Below are 21,453 nucleotides of genomic sequence, written 5' to 3'. Positions count from 1 at the left end.
ACCCAGAGATAGTTTTATTAAAATAATTAATTATTTTTAATAGGACCCTAAGTCTAAACTTAGGAAATTAAAATAATTAATGGGTATTAATCTAAACTATGGGTGTAACTTCTAGAAGAAGACGAGGATCAAGCCAAAATGATCTAGCCATTGGTTAGAAGTTAATATGGGTCGTCGGCTGTCCAACAGAAAGATATAAGAAGAGGCTTGAGGGGCACTTGGAGAACACAAAAAGAGAAGATCAGAAGTTTGATTTTCTGAAGCAGAGCAGTTGTTGGCGAGATTTTCAATAGTGACCTTTTGCAGTGAGGGCAAAGATAGTATCCAGAAGAGGGAAGTTTTCCTGGGACGGAGAGTACAAGGCAGAGAGGGCAGAACGACATCCAGAGAGAGGTTGACGCTGGCCCACGCAGAGCTAACGCAGTGGCAACGCAGAGCCTAGAGGGAGATCGAATTCCTGCTGAGGAAATCAAGTTCCAGAAGTTGGGAGCCAAGGTGTGAGATCGGGAGGCTGGAAATCAAAGTTTCTGGGCAGCAGAGGATTCGAAGGAAGAGCAGCACAGTTCCCAGCAGAGGTGATGTAGAAACTGCATAGGGTTGACGCAATTCTGCGCAGAGACTGACACAAAAGGGGCGCAGAGCCTCTTTCCAGCAAGATCAAGGTCAAGTTCTTCCAGTGATAGGGTGAGATCATCTCACTATTTGTTTTGTCCAGTTTCTCTTTATATCAGACAGCCAGTTGGGCTTCCAACGAATTGTACTCAGATTTACTACTGCATAATAATAAAACCCTCAAAGCTGCTGCACCGATTTTCCCACATTGGGTTTCTAGGGACATTTGTCCAAAAACAACTATGTAGATGTGTTGTATCTCTTTCTTGTTCAGTTTCTTGTTTCCGCTTATAATTTAAATGGTGTAGACTACAGTGTATTAGTTTCGATATTTATTGTAGGAAACAGTACGTAACTTGATTAATAAATTAACAAGTAGGAGAAACTTAATCAGTTGTTGCAGTAGAAATTTGGGCATCCAAATTTTCACAGTTTGATGCACGAAAGTGATTGCTAGATTGGCAGATTAAAGCTCAGGGATTGGCCAACCTAGAAGAGCAAATTGGATCAGCCCATGTTCATTGTAGCAAAAGCAACGATAGGAGGCAGCCCTCCTGGAGACTCTATGTGTTGTCCTTTGATGGACTAAGGGGCAGCTAGAGAGCGGAACGGGAGCGAACAACCAACAGGATGAGATACGATATAGAGACTGCAATGAGATTGTCATTGTATCTTGTATCCCTTGTATGGAAGCCCTAGACTATTATATTACTTAGTTGGTTTAATATAACGAAGATTGGGTTTTTGTACAATATTTTGTAAAAAGTTGTATATACTTGTGCATGTGTGATTTACTGTTTTATATTTTTCCGCTATGCAAAGTAGTTTTGTTGAGATTCTTGGTTTGGTAGTGTTAGATATTCTAAGATTCTATCCTACACCCAAGATCGTGAGAATTCAACATTATCAAGATCCCCTTCAAGATTACTTGACTTATGTTGATCATGTAGAAAGGGATCTATTTGATCTCCTAGAAAGGGAGCTTCTTTCTCTTGGTTATAAAGACCACTTTCTTGGTATGGGATGTTGCTCCATCTTCCTAGGAAGATATCTTCAAATCTATCATAATCAACAACACTTTCAAGGGGAAGATTGTCATACCAATATTTAACTTGACCTTCAAGTGATAGAGAAAATAACATCATAATTGTATCATTATTCTCGATTCTATACGGGCCCAGGTACCAGAAGAAGTCATCTATGTGGACATTAGCATCTTGATCAGGACTTCCTTTGAACCTGGGCAACCTATTCTTAATCCACCCATTCAGCTCTAGTAGTCTTAGAACTTCTTTAGGATCAAGGCTATCATAGGGAGATGGAGGGAAGTCATAGACCATTTTTGTATCTTTGCATATGCAGTCGCTAGCATGAATTTGGTTGCCTTGATAGATGCTTGCTTCACCCTACAAGCATTTAACTTAAAAGTTCAATGAAGAACTAGGGCTTCGTTTTTCTAATGGCGTCAAGAAGAATGATATACCAATGATGTCATAAGGTAAACAAGACACATGTCTCATGTCCCCGACAACAATGCCAAAAATGTTACCGCTCAATCTAGCAAGGGTCCTAGAAGGGCTTCCAAAGGGGCAACTACCAGACCAAGTGGCGATAATGGGACAAGGACCCACTGTCACCTCAATTGGTGTCCCCTGCTCTTTACAGACTTTCCCTGGTGGCAGGAATCCCGGTATAAGGGAAATCACTATGAATGATAACTCAATGATGCGATTGATAGTGATTTCAAGAGCCCATTCACAAGAGAGACTCAAATGATAGCGATTGCTTGCTTTAGAAGCAAGGTGTGGGCTCTCCAAGAAAGGCTCAAAGGAGGCCTAGACCTAGGGATTAGAGATATTCTCTTAATAAGGGATGCACTAGACCTAAGATTCCTAAGGGAAGAAATTTTCTAGTGGCCTTTGTGAAATAATGAATGAGGATATGGGAACACAAAGAAGCCCAAGTGGACCCAAGCAAAGTCTAGGTTTTTGAGTGAAACTTCAAACAAAAGGTCTAGACCAAGCAAGGGGAGAAGAAGAGATCAGAATAAATGAACTTCTTTTGATTTTTTTAGAAAAATAGATCCCTTTGAAGGATGCTAACCTAGAAGGACCAAGGACTAAACGATTTAGGAGCTAGGGCTTTGTATATCTCACAAATCGACCATAGGATTGACTTGAAACTTGGAGGGAATGTGGAGGACACCCCAGCACAGCTCCTCACCAACTCGTTGCGCAAACAAATGCTAGATTGGAAATCGTTGGAAGCCTTAGATAAGTCGTTTAGGGTTAGGGCAAAAAAATTGAAGAAAGGAGGTGAAAGTATGGTGATCACCAAGGATTTGTTGACCAGTGCCTTTCCAATCAAGGAGAATGGAGTCAAAGTGATTTTGATTAGGGTTTTTGCTTTATCAAGGAGCCCTATTGCAACTTCGCATGCCCTAGAAAGGCAGTTGCATGACAGCAACAAGGATTTATACTTCGATTTGCAAAGTAATGGAGTTTCAAGGTGCAAAGAGTCAACCAACCCCTAGGAATGTTTCGATCTTCTTGCCAAAAATGAATAACATATGCAATGAGCCAAGATTACCAAGTATTTAAGGATTTCGCATCACAATTAGGGCACAAAATAACCACAGCAATAGCATTTCAAAATTCATACATTAGACAATAAGCATGTAAAATTTCGCATAAAAGAAAGTACTTACATGACATGAAGATTATATCCATCCATTATACTTGCAAGAATGAAGCTCCAAGACAAATAACAAATATCCAAACATCAAAATGCATCAATTGATCTCCAATTCATTCATCGAAAGGTAGTGTGAAATTCTCAAGAAGAGAGAGATACAAATCCAAGTGATGATGAGAATCAAATGAACATCTCATCAATATATATGATCCTCTATGGGCAAAGGGAGGGGGAGGCTAACTCCTTATGGACCCAATGGACAAATGTGGACCCGGATGGGAAATATGTGAGAAGGGGTTATAATGAGCGGAAGGGAGTGATGTATGTGGTGTCGGGAAGTGGGACCATGCAACCAAAATCGATATTTCCCATGTAATGGCATTCCTAAAGCTAGTAGCTAATAAAGGAGATCCCATGGGACTAGGAAACAAAGTTAACCACCATATTGGACAAGGGGACAAGAGTACAAACCAAGCCCATTCTTGCTGCTGAATCCCCCCGCTAATCCATGTCCAAAATTTATTTAAAAGTAAATTGAATCCATCATTTGACATTATGCGACATTCCATATAAATTCATCATTTGGGATTATGCAAGGTACATCTAAATTAAATTCATCATTTGACAATTGAAATTATGCAATGCACATCTAAAAGTAAATTCATCATATGACAATGACATTATGTTGAAGTCTAAAACAATGTTATCAAAACTGGATTGGTCATTGAACCAGCAGACCCCCCAAATCAAACCGGAACCAGTAAAAAAACCAGACCAAAAAACCGGTCAACCAAAAACACATAAAATATTCAAATTTTAAAGATAAACATATATATTCATGTGCATCCACATGTATCCAAACCATTTATATAAAAGTAAGCAAAAGTACTCATTTATATAGCATCTAAGGGTGAGCATAACCAAAATAGCACCGAGTGCAATCCATCTCTAAACCAAAAATACATCAACAAAAAAGCTCCACATGGCCTCTAGCATCCAAAAAAAATCATGCCACAACAAATACCTACATATCATCAAAATCATTGCCTATATTGGGATCTTCTTCATCACTATCAACCTCTAAGCTATGTCACACGGTTTGAGTTCGAATTCGAGTTCGACAACGATTAAGTTCGATTCGAATTTGAATTTTCCGATCAGGTTTGAATGAGGTTCGGCATTAGGTTCGACTATACATATTTTTCAATATATATATATATATATATATATATCTATATATGACAAAATATTCTATATAAATAACAATTATATTTTCAATATATTTTCTCAAAGTCTCTCAATCTCAATAAATGTCACAGGTTGCCCAAATTTCCGAGTGGTCGTTTGCAATCAATTTGCAAGCACACCATGCTATAAACTAAGATATGATATTTATAAGAAGCTATTAAAATTAAATTAATAATGGAGGCTTATGCTAGGCACTAAAGTTGTTGAAACAAAGATAACGATAAAACATGCACATATTAGTTAATATATGGTCTTGTTGTGATCCCCAATTTAATAGATTTATAACCATGGTATTTTAATAAGGTTGTTATTATTTTAATAATTGATGGTTATATAAGAGATTTTTTTTTTTAAGGTATCAATAATTTAGGTAGCACTATTTACTTTAGAATATATGTTTTGATATTTCTCATTTATAACATGTGAATTATTTTTGCAACTGATATCTCAAAATGAATTAGGTTACACTAAACGAATTTTGAAGTTCGTTTATAGAGAAGATTTTAATCTAAAAAAAGTAGACAAAATAAAATTTCCCACCAACTCATGGTTCACTTTATGCATATTAGATCATGAAATTATCTCAAAGTGATCTAACTCATTGAAGTATCCTTTAAAAAAGGTGAAAGACATTTTTTCATGATGAACATTCCCCATTCAAAAGGAATATTAAAATTTATGCTTTACATCTTTTACATCCATTACCTTCTGCATAACTGAGACATTTAGCATATGACACAGTAAGATGTTGTTGCGAGTGACGATAGCCACTCTAAAAGAAATGCTCCAGCCTAAGGACCAAGAGGTACAAAATACTAACATAAATTTGAAAATACTTACAAAATATCTGAGGTTTCTCAGTCGACTTATAATATTTATTGTATTATATAATTAGACATCCTAATAAAGTTAGAAAAATAATAATAAAAAATTCAAGTTCTTCTCTAACACTGGTGCCGCGGTGCGTCGGTGGTCTGCGACTGCTCAAGCGGCAAGCCTCGGCCCTCAGGCTCACACTGCGTGCCCACTGCCTCAGGCCTGCACGTCTGCAAAGTGCAAACTGCACAGCGCTATCAAGTTATCAACTGAGAACTCTACAAACAAATGCTCAGCCTCAAATTTCAATCAATACTCCCTTCCCGACAGTGTGTGCCAAAACGGTAGCCAGCCATCGTTTATAAAGAATTATTTGGCGGGAAGAGTTGCTAAAAAGCGGTATGCGGCCCCTGGTTTTTCTTCTAAAACCGTCAAGAAAACTGTCGAACCTCAAAAAATTCGTTTAAGTTCGCGATTAGGTTCGTTAAGGTTCGATTAGGTTCGTTGAGGTTCGATGGAGTTCGATGAGGTTCGGGTTCGACTTTCAGGTTCGGCGAACCTGAACGACTTCAAAAAAATTTTACAGGTTCGCCAAATTTCGAACCTGAAGCTTCAGGTTCGCCGAACCCTGTGACATAGCCTCTAAGCATTAAAATAAGATAGAAAAAGCATAGCATGTCAAGTCAAGATTTTGTTTGAGTGATAGGTACTTTTTTTAGATGGCTCATGATAGAGGAGTTCAACAACCAATGCCACTAACATCAAGGTAAATAGAGGGCTCAGTGCTCTTCAGTAAATACTAGTTCCATACCCTCGTACATGAAAAAATCCAATGGAGCGATGCAGTGCCCCTTGTTGTCGCCCAAACTGTAGATGTGACAACGCTCAGGGCAGGGGCAATCACTCTGATCCCTGCCCTCTTCGTTCTAGTTGTCTCCCTATAGCAAACTATGGGGGGTAATCCCTTTGAAATGTGAAGATGAGAGACTTGTTGGCAACCAACAAGTCCGAGAGACACAACTGAATGGCCTAGCAACTTGGTTGAATTAGCATGTTTTTAAAAATTAGATTATATTTATCGTGAAAGACCAGTGCCTTAAATGGAGTCAATTACTTGATTTAGATTGTTTACCAATTCACCAGATGAATAGTTGTTGCTTAAGGAATGTTTCACTATCCTAAATGAGATGCAAATCCCACAACCTAGGTGAGATGTAGAATCTTGGTTAATTTTAGGTTATATGTCTATTCTAAGTGTTTTCTTTCCCTTCACTATTTTGAAGCTAGTCTCTAGAGTAGATTGTGAGAGAGAAACTAGGGGGAAGCAAACAAAGGCTTGGTTAATGATATCTCCCCTAGGGTTCTAACAACCCGATGCCTCCAACGCTGCAGAAACTGTGGCTCTAACAACTGCAAGGTCACCATGTTAACCAGTAAAAAATTCCTAGGCTCCTCAAGCTAGATGAGAAAAGTGGTCAAATTCTTTATCGACCAAGCTTATGCTTGGAAGTAAATTAATTAGTGCAAGATACTAATCCTAGTATGCAAGTGCAAGAGATGTATGGGTGCTCTAAGGTGAGATCACTTAATTACTTAAGTATTCAATTACAATGATCTTTCAATTACTAACAATAAGATACTTAGATGATTGGATGAACAACAATCTCAACCACAAGAGAAAAGTGCTTAAACTTAACAGTGCCGGAAATTGTGACAAATGACAAGTAATATCAATAGATAATTAGCTCAAGAGATAAACAAGATCAATGCTACTTATCAAAATAACAATGAATCAGTAATCACCAATATGCCAATTAGAAACAAGATAGCATACACAAGAGATATCCAATTCAACAATGAGTCCACTTATCCAATGACAATAATGGCAATGAGAAATCAAGAGCATAAATCCACAATGTCATTCAGAGCAATTTAGGCAATTAAATCAAACACTTATTATTGTGATTAGAACACTTGTGTGAGAGGATGCAAGAGTGAAACTAGATACCAATGACCAAAATTCAGCCCAAATCACCTCAACCATAAATGATTATGAATTATGAGAGCTTAATAGCCAATTTTAGAGACTTGTATGTGAATTATTATTACTGCAACCTTACGATCAGAGGTCTGAAATTTTATATCAGCAGTCAAAAGACGATGTTTAATGCCCAAAATAAGCTAGAAAATTTATGCATTCAATTTTTCAATGATTACCAATGCTTATGAGACTGCTTAGAAGTTATATATTAGACTTATTATATTCAGATCAGACCTTAAAATGATGCATATCAGATCTGAAACAACTCAGAATATCAGTGATTTAGTCTTTAATAAACCCACAAGGTGCAAAATTACCAATGCCACAATAGCTCCAATGATTAGCTAATTAGGATGAGTGATTATCAAGTGATTATTTTGTTAATTTTAAAGTGTTTTAGTACTGAATACACTGCTGTAGCAAAATGATTCAGAACTGAAGAACAGAACAACAAAGAAAATGTGAGGGAAGAGAGCAAACCCTTAGGCCAAATGGCCTAGCTTGGTGACTAGCTGCTCTCCAATTGACTTGGAACTTGGGCCAATGACCTACAACACAATTTGTCAGCTGAAATAAATAGATCAGCCCTCTTATGTCTGCAATTAGGGCACCAATGGTTGGTTGAGGCCTTGCTTGTCAACTTTAGCCCTTGAAACCCTAGCCCAAATAAACTCAAATTTCTTGGCGCAAATTACCATAAATCAATGCCAAATAATTTTCAATGGCGTTCCAAGCCTGCAACCACAGAAAATTAGCTGAAGAATTGCTGCAAAAACCCCAAAAAAGGAAGGGAAAGGCCAAAAAGGGCTAACGACTAGGTCCAAATGCCCTTTTTGGCCTGTGTCCCAAGGCTGCAAGGCCTGCAGCTGCACTAGAAAAGGCCTAAAAGGCCTACGGCTTGAGGGAGGAAGCCCCTAAAGGCTTGCAGCAAGCCCTCCAAGGGCTTCGGCCCAAGGATAAAGGCCCTTAGGGCCTACAACTTAGCCCTAAAGGGCTGCCGCAAAGGGAAAAGCCCTTAAAAGGGTTGTGGCAAGGGTGAACAAGGACGGTCGAGGCTTCCAGGAGGCTGGACGACTCCTCTAGAGGGGGGTCGAGGCCTTTCTAGGCCCACGACTAGGGTCAAAAGGAAAGCGGCTAGGCCTAATGGACCTAAAAAAATTTGAAACCCTGTAATTGCTGACAAATCACTGCCAAAAATGTTGGACGACTTCCTCCTTAGACTAGACGACTGGCTTGGAGGCTAGATCTTGCCTTCCTAGGCCTTGATCTGCCTCAAAACTCCAGCGAAATCCCTTGATTAACTTGAAATTAACCTGCACAAATGAATCAAAGAATACCCAAAACCCAAAATATATATACAAAAAATAAAACACCAATTGCTGCAAAACAAATGAGTTAAAAATAATTTACAAATTTATTTTTACAAATGTACAATGCTTGCAAATTAAAAATAAAAAATAAAAAATTGGAGAAATATTTTTTGACTAATAGCAGTGGATGAGTATATCTTCGAAAAATATGAATATTGGCCAATAACCCTTCTGCAAAATCAAAATACCATATAAAAATCTTAGAGCCCAGACATAGTCGGCTCCTCTACACAATTTGTGAACTTGGAGCCCAAGGGCCAGTGTACCTGTAAATTTCTATAATTTTTTCCAAGTATAATTGTTAGATCCTATGGTGAATCAGATCACCTAAAATAAAAAAAATATTTTACCATTAGAATGCTCTTATCACAGACAAATGAAATAACAAGTTCATAAAAATTTTAGCACAATATAGGAAAGCACATAACCAACACGTACCACAGATCAATGGAAAGAAAACACCATGAATGGAACCCCAAAGTCTTTCTATTATTATATAGAAATGTTCCCAGCAGAGCAATGGCTAAATACCAGCTTTACAAAAAATTTAACATCATCCAAAGATATTGAATAGAAGCAAAATGACTTCTATTTTATAGAGAAATCCCTCCAAGTGCAAAATAACGACTAGTTGGCTTGATCCCCGTCAAAATAATCTTGACCGTTGAAGATAGCTTGATGATCTTTTTATCTCCACCGTCGAATTTTTAATTTTGAGGAAAAATTCGAATTTTTCTAAAACCCGCTTTCAATTAACCCAAAAATTAATATTTTGGATTGATTTCCTCAAAAATTTGACTTTGACTTAACCACCAAGGTCCAAGGGCTCAATTTTTCTTAAAATATCCATTTTTGCCTTGGTGGGAGACCTCCAAAAATTGACTTTCATTTGACCTACGAAATTTTTATTATTTTTCACTTGGAAAAATATTGATTTATCTATAATTATTTTTTACTCAAAATTAATTAAGTTTTTGGCTTAGGATTTAATTTTATTTTTGCCAAAAAATTAATTAATTGACACTAGAGGGAATTAATAATTTTTTCCACCCTCAAATATTTTAGCCATGGTGTCTTAGTTTGAGAGGCCATGCACTAAAATATATTTTACATCAGATATTACAATTAATTCAACCCTCAAAGGGGGAATACACCTTTACTTATAGACCCTCATGAAATCACCCAGTTCTGCGACACAATATGATCTAGTATAGACCAAGTGGTTTGTAATAAAATAATTTAGCCAAATGTGCTTAAATTATTCCCAAACACATTTTTACAAAGACTCGATATAACACTAGGACTCATCTAAGACTTTGTCAAGAGATTCCACCCTAGCTTTGGGGTTAAGTTGGAAGAAAAACTCTGTCGATTATCTCTGCTTAGAAAGTTAGAAACACATATAATTCAGGGACGTTAAAAAACTTCTTAGAATGAAATCCATTGTCAAAATCAGAGGCTTACCTAGGTGTTGTTACATAAATATACAGTGATACTAGCATCATTTACAATATAACTTGTAGAAATTGGGTTTACAATGATACAATGTGTTGGCTGATGACTTTGAACTTCGGAAAAAAAAATTATGTCTTTGCATCCTGCTTCCTTGGACTGTTGACAAAGTGTGGTCAACACCCCGAATCCTGAAATCCTAGAAAATTGTTAAGATTGCTGGATTTTGAGAGAGATCTAAAATTCTACTTTCTCCATACGAAATCTAATGACGTCAGAACCACTATCAAACATCGAGAGTCATTTCATGGTAATGTTTAAAATTTAAGTAAAAGGATGAAAATGAAAGATAAAGGAGAATGTCACTTTTACTTTAAGAATTTAACATTACCATGAATTGCATAGCATTATTAGGGCAATATGGTCAAATACTAGGTTTCCCCTATCATAAATCATTGCCTTTTTGAAAAGAAATTGTGTTCAAAGGGTCCTTGGCAGCAGTGTACAAAATCGGCGTCCCCTTACGTCCCCCCTACAAGCGAAACGTGTTCCTTCACTAGGGAAACATTTCCCTCAGCGTTTCCCTGTGTTTCCCCAAAAGGGGGATGTGGGGAAACATTTCCCCAAGAGTTTCCCCATCCCAGGAGTGTGGGGTGTTGATTTCTGGTAGCATCGGGTGTGCTCTAAGCCTAAAAATTTGCAGGGAGGCTTGGACACATGTATTCCACAATACCTAGAAATCGTTTTGGTAAATTCCACACGGAGACAATTTTATTAAAATAATTAATTATTTTTGATGGAAGCCTAAGTCTAAACTTTGGGAATTAAAATAATTAATGGGTATTAATCTAACCGTGGGTGAAGCTTCTAGAAGAAGATGAGGATCGAGCCAAAATGATCTAAGCCATTGATTAGGATCTAATATGGGTCGTTGGTTCTCAACAGAAGGATTATAAGAGGAGGCTTGATGGGCATTTGGAAGATACTTCGAGGGGAGATCAGAGGATCGAATTTCTAAAGCACAACAATTGTCGGGAAGAGAATTTGAAGTGATATTTTGCAGTGAGGGGCAGAGTTAGTATCTGGTGGGGAGTATTCCTGGACTGGAGAGTACCAGGCAAAGAGGGCAAAACGACGTCCAGAGAGGCTGACGTTGGGCCACCTAGAGCTAACGCAGTGGTAGCGCAAAGCCTGAAGGGAGATCAAATTCCTGCTGAGGAAATCGAGTTTCAGAAGCCAGAAGCCGGGGTGTGAGACTAGAACGCTGAGAGCTGAATTTTCCAGCCAGTAAAGGATCAGAAGAAGGAGCAACACAGTCCCTAGCAGAGGTGATGCAGAGACTATGTGGGATTGACATAGTTCTGCATAGAGGCTGACGCAGAAGGGACACAGAGGCTCACTTCCAGCCGATCAGAGCCAGATCTTCTAGTGACAGGGTGAGATCATCTCACTTTTTCATTTTGTCCAGTTTCTCTCTGTATCGGATAGCCAGTTGGGCATCCAACGAATTGTACTCAGAATTACCACTGCATAATAATACAAACCCTCAACTACTGCACCATTTTTTCCACATTGGGCTTTTCCAGGGACTTTTATCCAAAAATAACTGTGTAGATGTGTGTGATGTTTATTTCTCTCCTGTGTTGTATGTAGTTTCCACAGTTTTATTTTGGTGTAGGTTGCAACGTATGTATTTCAGTATTTGCCGTAGAAAACTGCAAGTAACTTGTTCAACTAATTTAACAAGTAGGTGAAATATAATCAGTTTGTTGCAGTAGGAATCGGGTAACATATTTTTCACATGGTATTAGAGCACAAATTGTGAGAAGAAGAGCTCGGAAGCAGAAAGGAAGAGGATTTCGAAATTACTGCAAAGGTAGCAATTCGAAACCCTAGAGGCAGCGCAGTTCGAAGCCCAAGGAGGACAAAGTTTTGAGGAGAAATTGATTTCTCTGAGTGAGTCGACAGAGAAATTCGATCTCCAGATCAAAGCTTTCCAGAGGCAGAAGGGAGCAGCGTATTTTTCCTTGCAGAGCAGATCTTCAGCTGGGACGCAGATATTTTGCAGCAGTTGTTGGCAGAATAGCATCAGTGGGAGAGAGAGAGACACTTGAGGGAATTTCTTCCTCAGAGAATTCCTAGCCAGGGAATTCGAATTCTCATTTGCTGAGAAGTAGCAAGGGGCAACAGATCTACTAACTCCAGCAAGGAATGCGTAGGCTAGCCCAGCGGCAACATAGAGGAGAGAGGAGGTCATTCGACTTTTTCAATTGGCAGAGATGGCAACTAGTGGGTTGAGAGATCAAGATCGGTTGGATGGTGCATCCAACTATGTGATCTGGAAGGTGAGGATGTCATGCCTTCTGGATGAACATTTTCTCAAGATCTACATCGACAGTGTGGTAGTTGAGCCCACGGATCCAGATCTGCTCAAAAAGTACAAGGGAGAGATGGCGAAGGCCAAGTGGATGATCCTCGACAGAGTGAAGGATCATGTAGTGTGTCACATCTCAGGCAAAGGGACTGCCAAGGAAATGTGGGATGCCTTGTCCAAGCTATATCAAGGATCTTCCGAGGACCTGTGACGAGTTGGCAGTTGTGGGGTCAACACCTCAGCCTACCGAGATGGTGAGGTTGGCTCTAAATTCAATCTCAGAAGAATGGCAAGTGTTTGTCCATAGCATCATCGGCAGGGAGAAATTGCCAGACTGGGAAGGAATGTGGACCGCTCTTAAGTAGGAAGGGATGAGGAGAGACTTAGTCAAGTGCAAGTTTGACAGTAGCAGCAGCAGCAGGGGGTCGAATCTTAAGGAGGAGGATGAGAATGCAGCCCTCGCATCTAAGGGGCAACAGGAGCAGCGGAAGAAGAAGAAAAATATTTCGAAGATCAAGTGCTTCGGGTGTGGTGAACTTGGTCATTACGCTACACAGTGTCCCCTCAGGAAGAAGGACAAGGACGAGAAGCATGATCCGAAGGCTACATCCGCACAAATCGAGGAGGATGAGTTTGCCATGATCACCCAAAGGTGGGGTGATATAGAACTGTAGTTTGAAAGAACTATAGTTGGGCAAGATCCTTGAGGAATCCACCTATTGGATCAATACCTTGATATGAGAGCCCAGATCAGTAGTAGCAGGATGGACCAGTATCAGTTGCGGCAGAGGAGTGTCGGAGTGACAATTGCAGTGGCTAGGAGCGCCAAAGACTGAGCAGCGCAAAGCTAGAGTTGGCACAAAGCAAAGTCAGCAATAGCATAGAGGCTTTAGAGGGTCAGTGTAGAGACTAATAGTAGTCAGAACTCCAGCAACAAGATGCACCATGCAGAACACCAGTTCATTAATTTTGGATGCTTTTCCGTTGTTGATGCAGTAGCAACAGCAGTTGGCGAAGGTTGTAGTGCAGATGCAGTGTTGCCAGTGGCAGGGACAGGAGCAACACAGACGCAGAATTTGAGAGGGAGTTGCAGTATGGATGCAGTGTTAACAGTGGCAGTGTCAGTAACAATACAGATGCAGAATTTGCGTAGTAGTTGATGGGCAGATATGTCAGACATCATCAGCGCAGAGGGAGATGTTACAAAGAAGAGTGATACTTCAGTGGGTTGCATTGCTAGAGCACATTCCTCGCTAAGAGGGAGTGTTGATTTCCGTAGCATCGGATGTGCTCTAAGCCTCAAAATTTGCAGGGAGGCTTGGACACATGTATTCCACAATACCCAGAAATCGTTTTGGGAAATTCCACCCGAAGACAATTTTATTAAAATAATTAATTATTTTTAATGGAGGCCTAAGTCTAAACTTAGGAAATTAAAATAATTAAAGGGTATTAATCTAAATGTGGGTGAAACTTCTAGAAGAAGACGAGGATCAAGCCAAAATGATCTGAGCCATTGATTAGGATCTAATCTGGGTCGTTGGTTCTCAACAGAAAGATTATAAGAGGAGGCTTGATGGGCATTTGGAAGATACATCGAGGGGAGATCAAAAGATCGAATTTCTGAAGCACAGTAGTTGTTGAGAAGAGAATTCGAAGTGATCTTTTGCAGTGAGGGGCAGAGTTAATATCCGGTGGGGAGTTTTCCTGGGCCGGAGAGTACAAGGCAGAGAGGGCAGAACGACGTCCAGAGAGGCTGACGCTCGGACACGCAAAGCTGACGCAATGGCAACACAGAGCCTGAAGAGAGATCAAATTCCTGCTAAGGAAATCGAGTTTCAAAAGCCAAGAGTCGGGGCATGAGACCGGGAGGTTGAGAACTTAAGTTTCTAGCCACCAAAGGATCAGGAGGAGGAGCACAGTCCCCAGCAGAGGTGACACAGAGACTGTGTGGGATTGACGCATTTCTGTGCAAAAGGGACGCAGAGGCTCACTTCCAGCAGATCAGAGCCGGATCTTCCAGTGACAGGGTGAGATCATCTCACTATTTCGTTTTGTCCAGTTTCTCTCTGTATCGGATAGCTAGTTGGGCATCCAACGAATTGTACTCAGAATTACTACTGCATAATAATAAAACCCTCAGCTGCTGCACCGGTTTTCCCGCATTGGGTTTTTCCGAGGACTTTTGTCCAAAAATAACTTTGTAGATGTGTGTGATGTTTATTTCTCTCCTATGTTGTATTTAGTTTCCGCATTTTTATTTTGGTGTAGGCTGCAGTGTATGTATTTCACTTTTTGCCTTAGAAAACTACAAGTAACTTGTTCAATTGATTTAACAAGCAGGTGAAATATAATCAATTTGCTGCAGTAGGAATCGGGTAACCGATTTTTCACATGGGGGAGCGAGGGGGCGTGTTACCCACCCTTGGGGACACGTCCCCATGGAACGCTAGCTTAAAGAGTGGGGGCAAGGGCCGAGGTGATAGTGGGTCCTCGCCCTAGATGTGACAATCCACTAAGGGTACTAGGACCTTAGCAACCCTACTAATCGGATCGATAACAAGTGGATTTTACTCCTTTAACAAGCTCTAATCCATAGATGAGCAAAGTTACTAAATTTTCAATGGCAATAACTCTTCCTCTTTAAATTTAATTGATCTTTTTGTACTTTAAAATTTAACAGGAACAAAAGCACACCATTTGGAGAATTAACGAGTGTGACACATGAAATAGACTACAGTAAGGAAATCATACAATGGAACACAAATATTTACCCATATAGGAAAAGCAACATTGGCAATCAAGGATTATACCTTCCATCTTCCTATATTATGGAAATTACAATACAAATTACAAAGTTGTCCAAGCTCACTATGAAATTGTTAGACACCTTGGTCTTCTAGAGTCCTCTACAATATGCTTCCATCTCTCCCCTATTTTATCAGCTCCTTCACACTCTGATACTATGAGGCAACCAATGGGTAATGAAAAAGTGAACCATTTTCCCATTCTGTTAGGTTTTCTATAATTAGAATTACAGTAAGGTTTAGGGTTTGGAACACTCTTAGAACCTCCATGATGCTTCTAGAAATCTATAATGGATTCCCACACTTACTACCTCCCCATATTCAAATTACTATGAGCTGACATCTTCACCACTCGGACATGTGGGGAATATTTCGACCCTTACTTTGTTGGGACCACAAATTTTGCATATGAACTGCATTTTAGGTAGCTTTGCATGAGGCAAGCCTATGGCCGTGGTCCCAAATATTTGTCAATAAATTCATATGGTACTGCATACATCCACTTCACATCACAAACATTAAGGAACCTTTAGTTTTTCATTGCATAATCTCATATTTGTTGATCCTGTAGAGTTAATATGCCTGGTTAGCTTAAAACTTAATTGAAGCGGATGGAGAAGGGATCAATTTACTCCTAAAGTAAGCTCTGATCTGTAGAAAAGCAAAGTTACCGAATCTTCAAGGCGTTGATCCATTATGTTTAAATTTAAATGCAAAATAGAGAGAAAGAGGTTGCTCTTTTAATAAATCAAACACGATGGATGCGGAAACTGAGCATTTATCAACTGTAGGTGAATTCCAACGCAGAAGATAGAGCAGCAGGCTCTTCTATCAATAAATTAAGGCGCAAGAATACAGAAGCAGAGCATTAGTCCAGTATATTTAATTGAAACCGACTATGTATATTTGTTTTTTTGGTGGAAAAAAAAAAAAAATTAAAGAGAAAATATGAACTTATTTTACTAAATTAAATGCAGAGAAGGGACAAATAAGCGGGCTTCTTTTACAATAAGAACAAAGGTACAGGAATCAGCTTGAATTCACTAAAACAGGGTTGATAAAAAGAGAGGGAATAGAATTTGAACTGAAGACCTGAGTGGCAGCCTTCAGCTCGTCGATATCAGCCAAAGGCTCCGCTGCTTCGCGAATTCCCTTCATGGACCTACTAAATCGTATAAGTTTCTTCAGCCCAGACTTCATACTTGCTCACAGGTCGCGCGACAAATTCCTCTCCGCTTCAATCCTGTGACTCAACGCAGACTGATTAGCCGAAATAGGCTGCGACTTCAGTTCCCGCATTCAAAAAGGCCGAAGATTCGAAAGTCGGAGCGGGATGGAAAATGTCATTTCGCCGAAGCCACCTTTCCTGGTCAAAACTTGTATTTCAAGCTTCCGCAATCGAGATTCCACGCCGATCTCTGTCCATCCATCTTAGTCAGCTTAACATTTGTTGTCGTGTTGACCAAATTCTCCTTTCGTTCGCTATTTTAGTTTTAAAGATTTCTCTTCCTTTTCCTTATTATCCTTATTAGCCTGTAAAACCTGGAAAATGAGAGATGCCTTTTACGTAGCCATGGGCAAATTATGGACATTAATTATGGGCAAAGTATAGGAAGAGTAACGGAAGTCTGCCATTTTCTGCGAGGCCGAAGATGTAGCCGTAAACGCATTTTCTGCTAGGCCGAAGAAAATTTTACGGCTACATCTTCGGTCTCGCAGAAAATGGCAGACTTCCGTTACTCTTCCTATACTTTGCCCATAATTAATGTCCATAATTTGCCCATGGCTACGTAAAAGGCATCTCTCATTTTCCAGGTTTTACAGGCTAATAAGGAAAAGGAAGAGAAATCTTTAAAACTAAAATAGCGAACGAAAGGAGAAATAGGTCAACAGTACAACAAATGTTAAGCTGACGATCATGGATGGAGAGAGATCGGCGTGGAATTTGGATTGCGGACGAGCTTGAAATACGAGTTTTGACCACGAAAGGTGGCTTCCGCAAAATGACATTTTCCATCCCGCCCCTACGTTCGAATTTTCAGTTAATGGTTCACGGATCATGCATCATGCTTTATCATGCGCATGTATGACCGTAAAGATTATTTTCTGGCCGTCATGGAAGCGGTCGGAAATACGAAGGGTGTGCTATGACCATGAACTGCATTCTCGTCTGTATTGCGATGTAATAGTATGGTCTTAGCTGTAGAATGACCATGCGCAGGATGATCATACTCAAATTCAAATTTGAATTTTAATTCAAATTCTAAGCCTTCCACATTTAAAAAACAATGTGAAATTGGACAAAATTTCTATTTTCTTTCCGGCTTTACAAAAACAGAGTGAAATTGAAAAATAGAACTTTTCCAATTTACATAATTTTTTCCTTAATAAACACAATTATATGTTCAAAGTTCAGACCTTAACCTTATATCTCCGGGAATCTTGAGCAAAACGATCCTAGCACTAACTCCTGACTCCTTACAAAGCACTAACGTTTCGAAGCTAGTTCTCTTCACCATGAAGTATTGCTTTCTTTGAGAGGGTCAAATGCAGAAAACCGGAAACGAACTGACTCGAATTTCCTCGAATAATTCGCTCTACGAATCGTATTGACGAATTTCCAAAACTCGAATAATGCGCTCTACGAATCGTATTGACGAATTTCCGAATCTTTTGTCCCGATTCGGACGTATTTGGTAACTATACTTTATGGATGTCATAGGCATTCAGATTGACAGAGTTTTTGGACAGGGAAATGAAAGGTCAGAAATCTGGTACTACTATTTATATTCCATTGCTCGTATTGTGAAGATCCACCCTGCACTAATTAAAACAGAATTTCCACTGCTCGTATCAACTCTCGCAAGACACGGTAATATTAATGTTGTTATATTTTTGTTTTTTTATCAAATTTAGTGAGAATTCGTTGGAATTATAAATTTGAAATGTATAATTTTAACCATTTGAATATTTCAGAAAATTTTTAAAACATTAATTTATTTACACATTTAAAAATATATATATTCAAATTATTAAAAAAAAAACAAGAAAAACATTTAATGATTTTAAAAATACAATTTTATAAATCGAGTGTTTTTAAATAATATAAATGCATTCGAGGAGATTGTATTTACGGTAGTTCATCGCCGTAAACGCTATTTATTGTTTTTCACTCTTTTTGAGCATAGAATTTGATGGGCCGAATCGTTTTAATAATGTGGGTGTTTAGAAAATTTTGGAGGTAATATTTTGTATTTTGGTAAAATAATTTAATATATTTAATATTTTTTAAATTTTAATAGTTAATTTTGAAAATAATTAGTTTATTAAATAAGAAAAAGAGTATAATTTAAATAAGTTAGGATATAATTTTTTGGTTTTTTTTAATTTATATTGGTTATGAATTTGTTAATATGGTAGATTTTAATTAGTGAGATCACATGAGTTTGATATAAAATAAATAAATAATTGAAAAAATTAAGGGAGATGAATTTATTTTTGCAATAAAAGATATAAATATAAAATGAAAAATTACAATTTTAGCAAATTTTTATAATGAAATTTTAGTAAGATTGTTAAGAAGTTTATCAGTGGGGTTTATTTTTGGTGATCATGATGAAGGATCTTTATCTTCTCTACCCAATTTCAATTCCCTAAGTGATATGATGAGTTTTGGTGTAAGTAATGGCTCTGAGCCTTCCTGAAAAAAATGAATAGTCCCTTGAGGACAAAAAAGGGAGGACAAAACTTACAATATGATATGAGTATTAGTAGTGTTGTTTAGACTATTAACATTGTTGACCTCCAGCGTAAGCAGAAACTGTGTTAAGGCAAGGGTTGATAGGGTTACTATGGTGCTACAATAAGATGTTGGTTTGGACCTGGTAGAGTCTTTAACTTTTTGAATTCTAGTTAGAATGTTTATGGGAAAGGTTGTGTTAAGGATCCATTTAATCAATTGACGGATCCATTTGTCGAAGTTCCATCTCTTGGTTAATGGTTGGCTCTGCTTTAAGTTCAAGTATGAGAAGGATGTGGAAATGATTTTGGCGTTGTTACCCACCAAAATGGTTAACCCCATAAGAGAAAAAAAAAAGTATCCTACATTTGACAGCCAGACAACCAACAATGCCTGACATTCACTTCTTGATGATGATATGCCATATGCCTCTGCCATTTGCATTAGCCATGCACCTCTTACCATCTGGGATTCCTCTTAAAGAAGTTGAGTTTCTACTCAATATGTACTTTGATCATTATGCAATCGAGTGCTTATATTTGATGTTTTTGGCTTTTAGTATGAATAAAGGGGTGATCTAGATTATTAACGGATCTTGATTGTAATCTCGTTCTCTCACCTTACTAGGGGGGTTAATCTTTAGCCCTATTCCAATGGGACCTCCCTTGAGGCCTTAAGTTTATAGGAGAGGCACACTTTGGAAAACCTAGATTGAATTAGCGTGTTCATTTTCCCTTTCACCATATGTAACATTTTCCATGTCACATTATAAGCCCTTTGTACAATCTCCATTCTTCGAGTCTAACTTGTCATTGGTTCGTTAAAATTTGGCACCATTCTATGCACATCCTTGAGTAGGGTCGGGAAACATTACCTTGGAGGTTGATGCAACTAAAAGAATGCAAAAACATAATATGGCCATAATGAAAGAAAAAGAAAATCAAAATGCAAAAGATGGTCGGGACATAAGTTAGCGCATTGGCAAAAACATAGCATGAATTATACCCTCCTCATTAGCCATCAATCGATTCCTGAGCACTTGATGCTCTATTTCATCAAAAAAAAACCTTGCATGTATCAACCCTAATGAGCAGTAAACTGCCCCATTGTAAGAGGTAAATTCAAGGTTATATCATAAAAAGAAAGCTATAATCCTTGAGCTATGCACCGTAATACAAATCATTATCAAAAGGAAGTAAAAGGTGCACTAGAGATGAAATTGAGGGAAGGAATCTGCAGAGAAAAACGATGGCTAGGGTTTCTAAACTGTTCTGCGTCGTCGTTGCACTGCAAACCAAAGATGGGGGCATCAGTGAAACAGCACGAAGTCCCCACATGAAATCGGTAGCTGGGTTAGCTGAATCTGACACTCTGTCAAGGATTTGGCTCCGTATCGAACCAGACAGCAAATACCTTGTGGTAGATCAATCCCCACACAGGTCATGGACGTGCTCTCCTTACCTGATTCAGGGGGATTATTACTGTGTGCCGCATGGATCCATTGCATTCGGATATGGAATGGAAGATATGCCCTAGTATTGACCAGAACAATTAGCAAACAACCATCTCTACCTCGGTTTCTATCATTCTGTCGTGCTCAAAGACAAAGGAGAACTGGTCTGGCCGGAAGCGGTTGTGCGAATATGGGTTGAACAGAATGAAGCGTTCTAGTTTCCTTTCAGAATACCGAGGGTTTGCGTCATTGATCGGAAGTCGCTTTTTGCCATGGCGGATCCAACCAACGCCGCCACACCCTTGGAGGATAGGGTACTCGGGCTGTTAATTGGTACCTTCAGCAATATGGCTGGGTTCTTGAAAAATGGGCTTAGCCAGCCTGATCCAGAGCACACACGGAGCAGGCAGTATTCAAAGCTTTGTGGTGCCCATAAGCATACAGAGGATAATGCCATCAAGGGGAGACTCATGACCAGGGCTTTCCAAGCTAAATCCGCCTTGCATCATGAGATCTGGGCTCCTCTGATAAAAGCAGGCACTCGTACTCAGGGCATTCAGATTGGGCCTCTGGAAAATGACCTCGGCGAGCCTGAACAGGAGATAATAGGGCACAGACAGATTCCCATTTTCCGGGGTGCCTTTGGGCAGACAGAAAAGGCAGATCCAGCAAATCGAGGCCTGGACAAGGTCGATCCACCATGTATGAAGGCAGATCTGACGCAAATCTTTATCAGATCGATAGAAGGCAGACATTGTTGTGTACAGATCAGAAAAGGGATGAGCGTTCAAGAGTTAAAAAAGGAGATCCAGATCAAACTGGGAACCCCAACAACATACCAAAATCT

General features: G+C 39.0%; 1 protein-coding gene across 5 annotated transcripts in view; it reads right to left on the bottom strand.

Annotated features, from left to right (window-relative positions):
* The window catches only part of LOC149197770 (uncharacterized protein At2g33490-like), a 541,003-nt gene that overhangs the window by 219,167 nt on the left and 300,383 nt on the right, over positions 1 to 21,453 (bottom strand). The window contains exon 1 of one of the 5 annotated variants that reach the window (XM_089405962.1): positions 16,507 to 16,956. The exons of 2 other annotated variants lie outside the window; for them this stretch is intronic. In XM_089405962.1, coding sequence (XP_089262088.1) covers positions 16,507 to 16,614 — 108 coding nt within the window. In that variant the 5' untranslated portion in view covers positions 16,615 to 16,956. Of the gene's footprint in view, positions 1 to 16,506; positions 16,957 to 21,453 lie in introns of those variants that run through there. 2 more of the 5 variants (XM_089405958.1, XM_089405961.1) reach the window with 2 other exon arrangements.

Source organism: Pinus tabuliformis, chromosome 2_2, assembly GCF_031772625.1.
Source record: "Pinus tabuliformis cultivar Carrire ecotype Pingquan chromosome 2_2, CPIR1, whole genome shotgun sequence".
NCBI classification, from domain to species: Eukaryota; Viridiplantae; Streptophyta; class Pinopsida; order Pinales; family Pinaceae; genus Pinus; species Pinus tabuliformis.
This window is presented reverse-complemented; position numbering and strand designations above follow the sequence as displayed.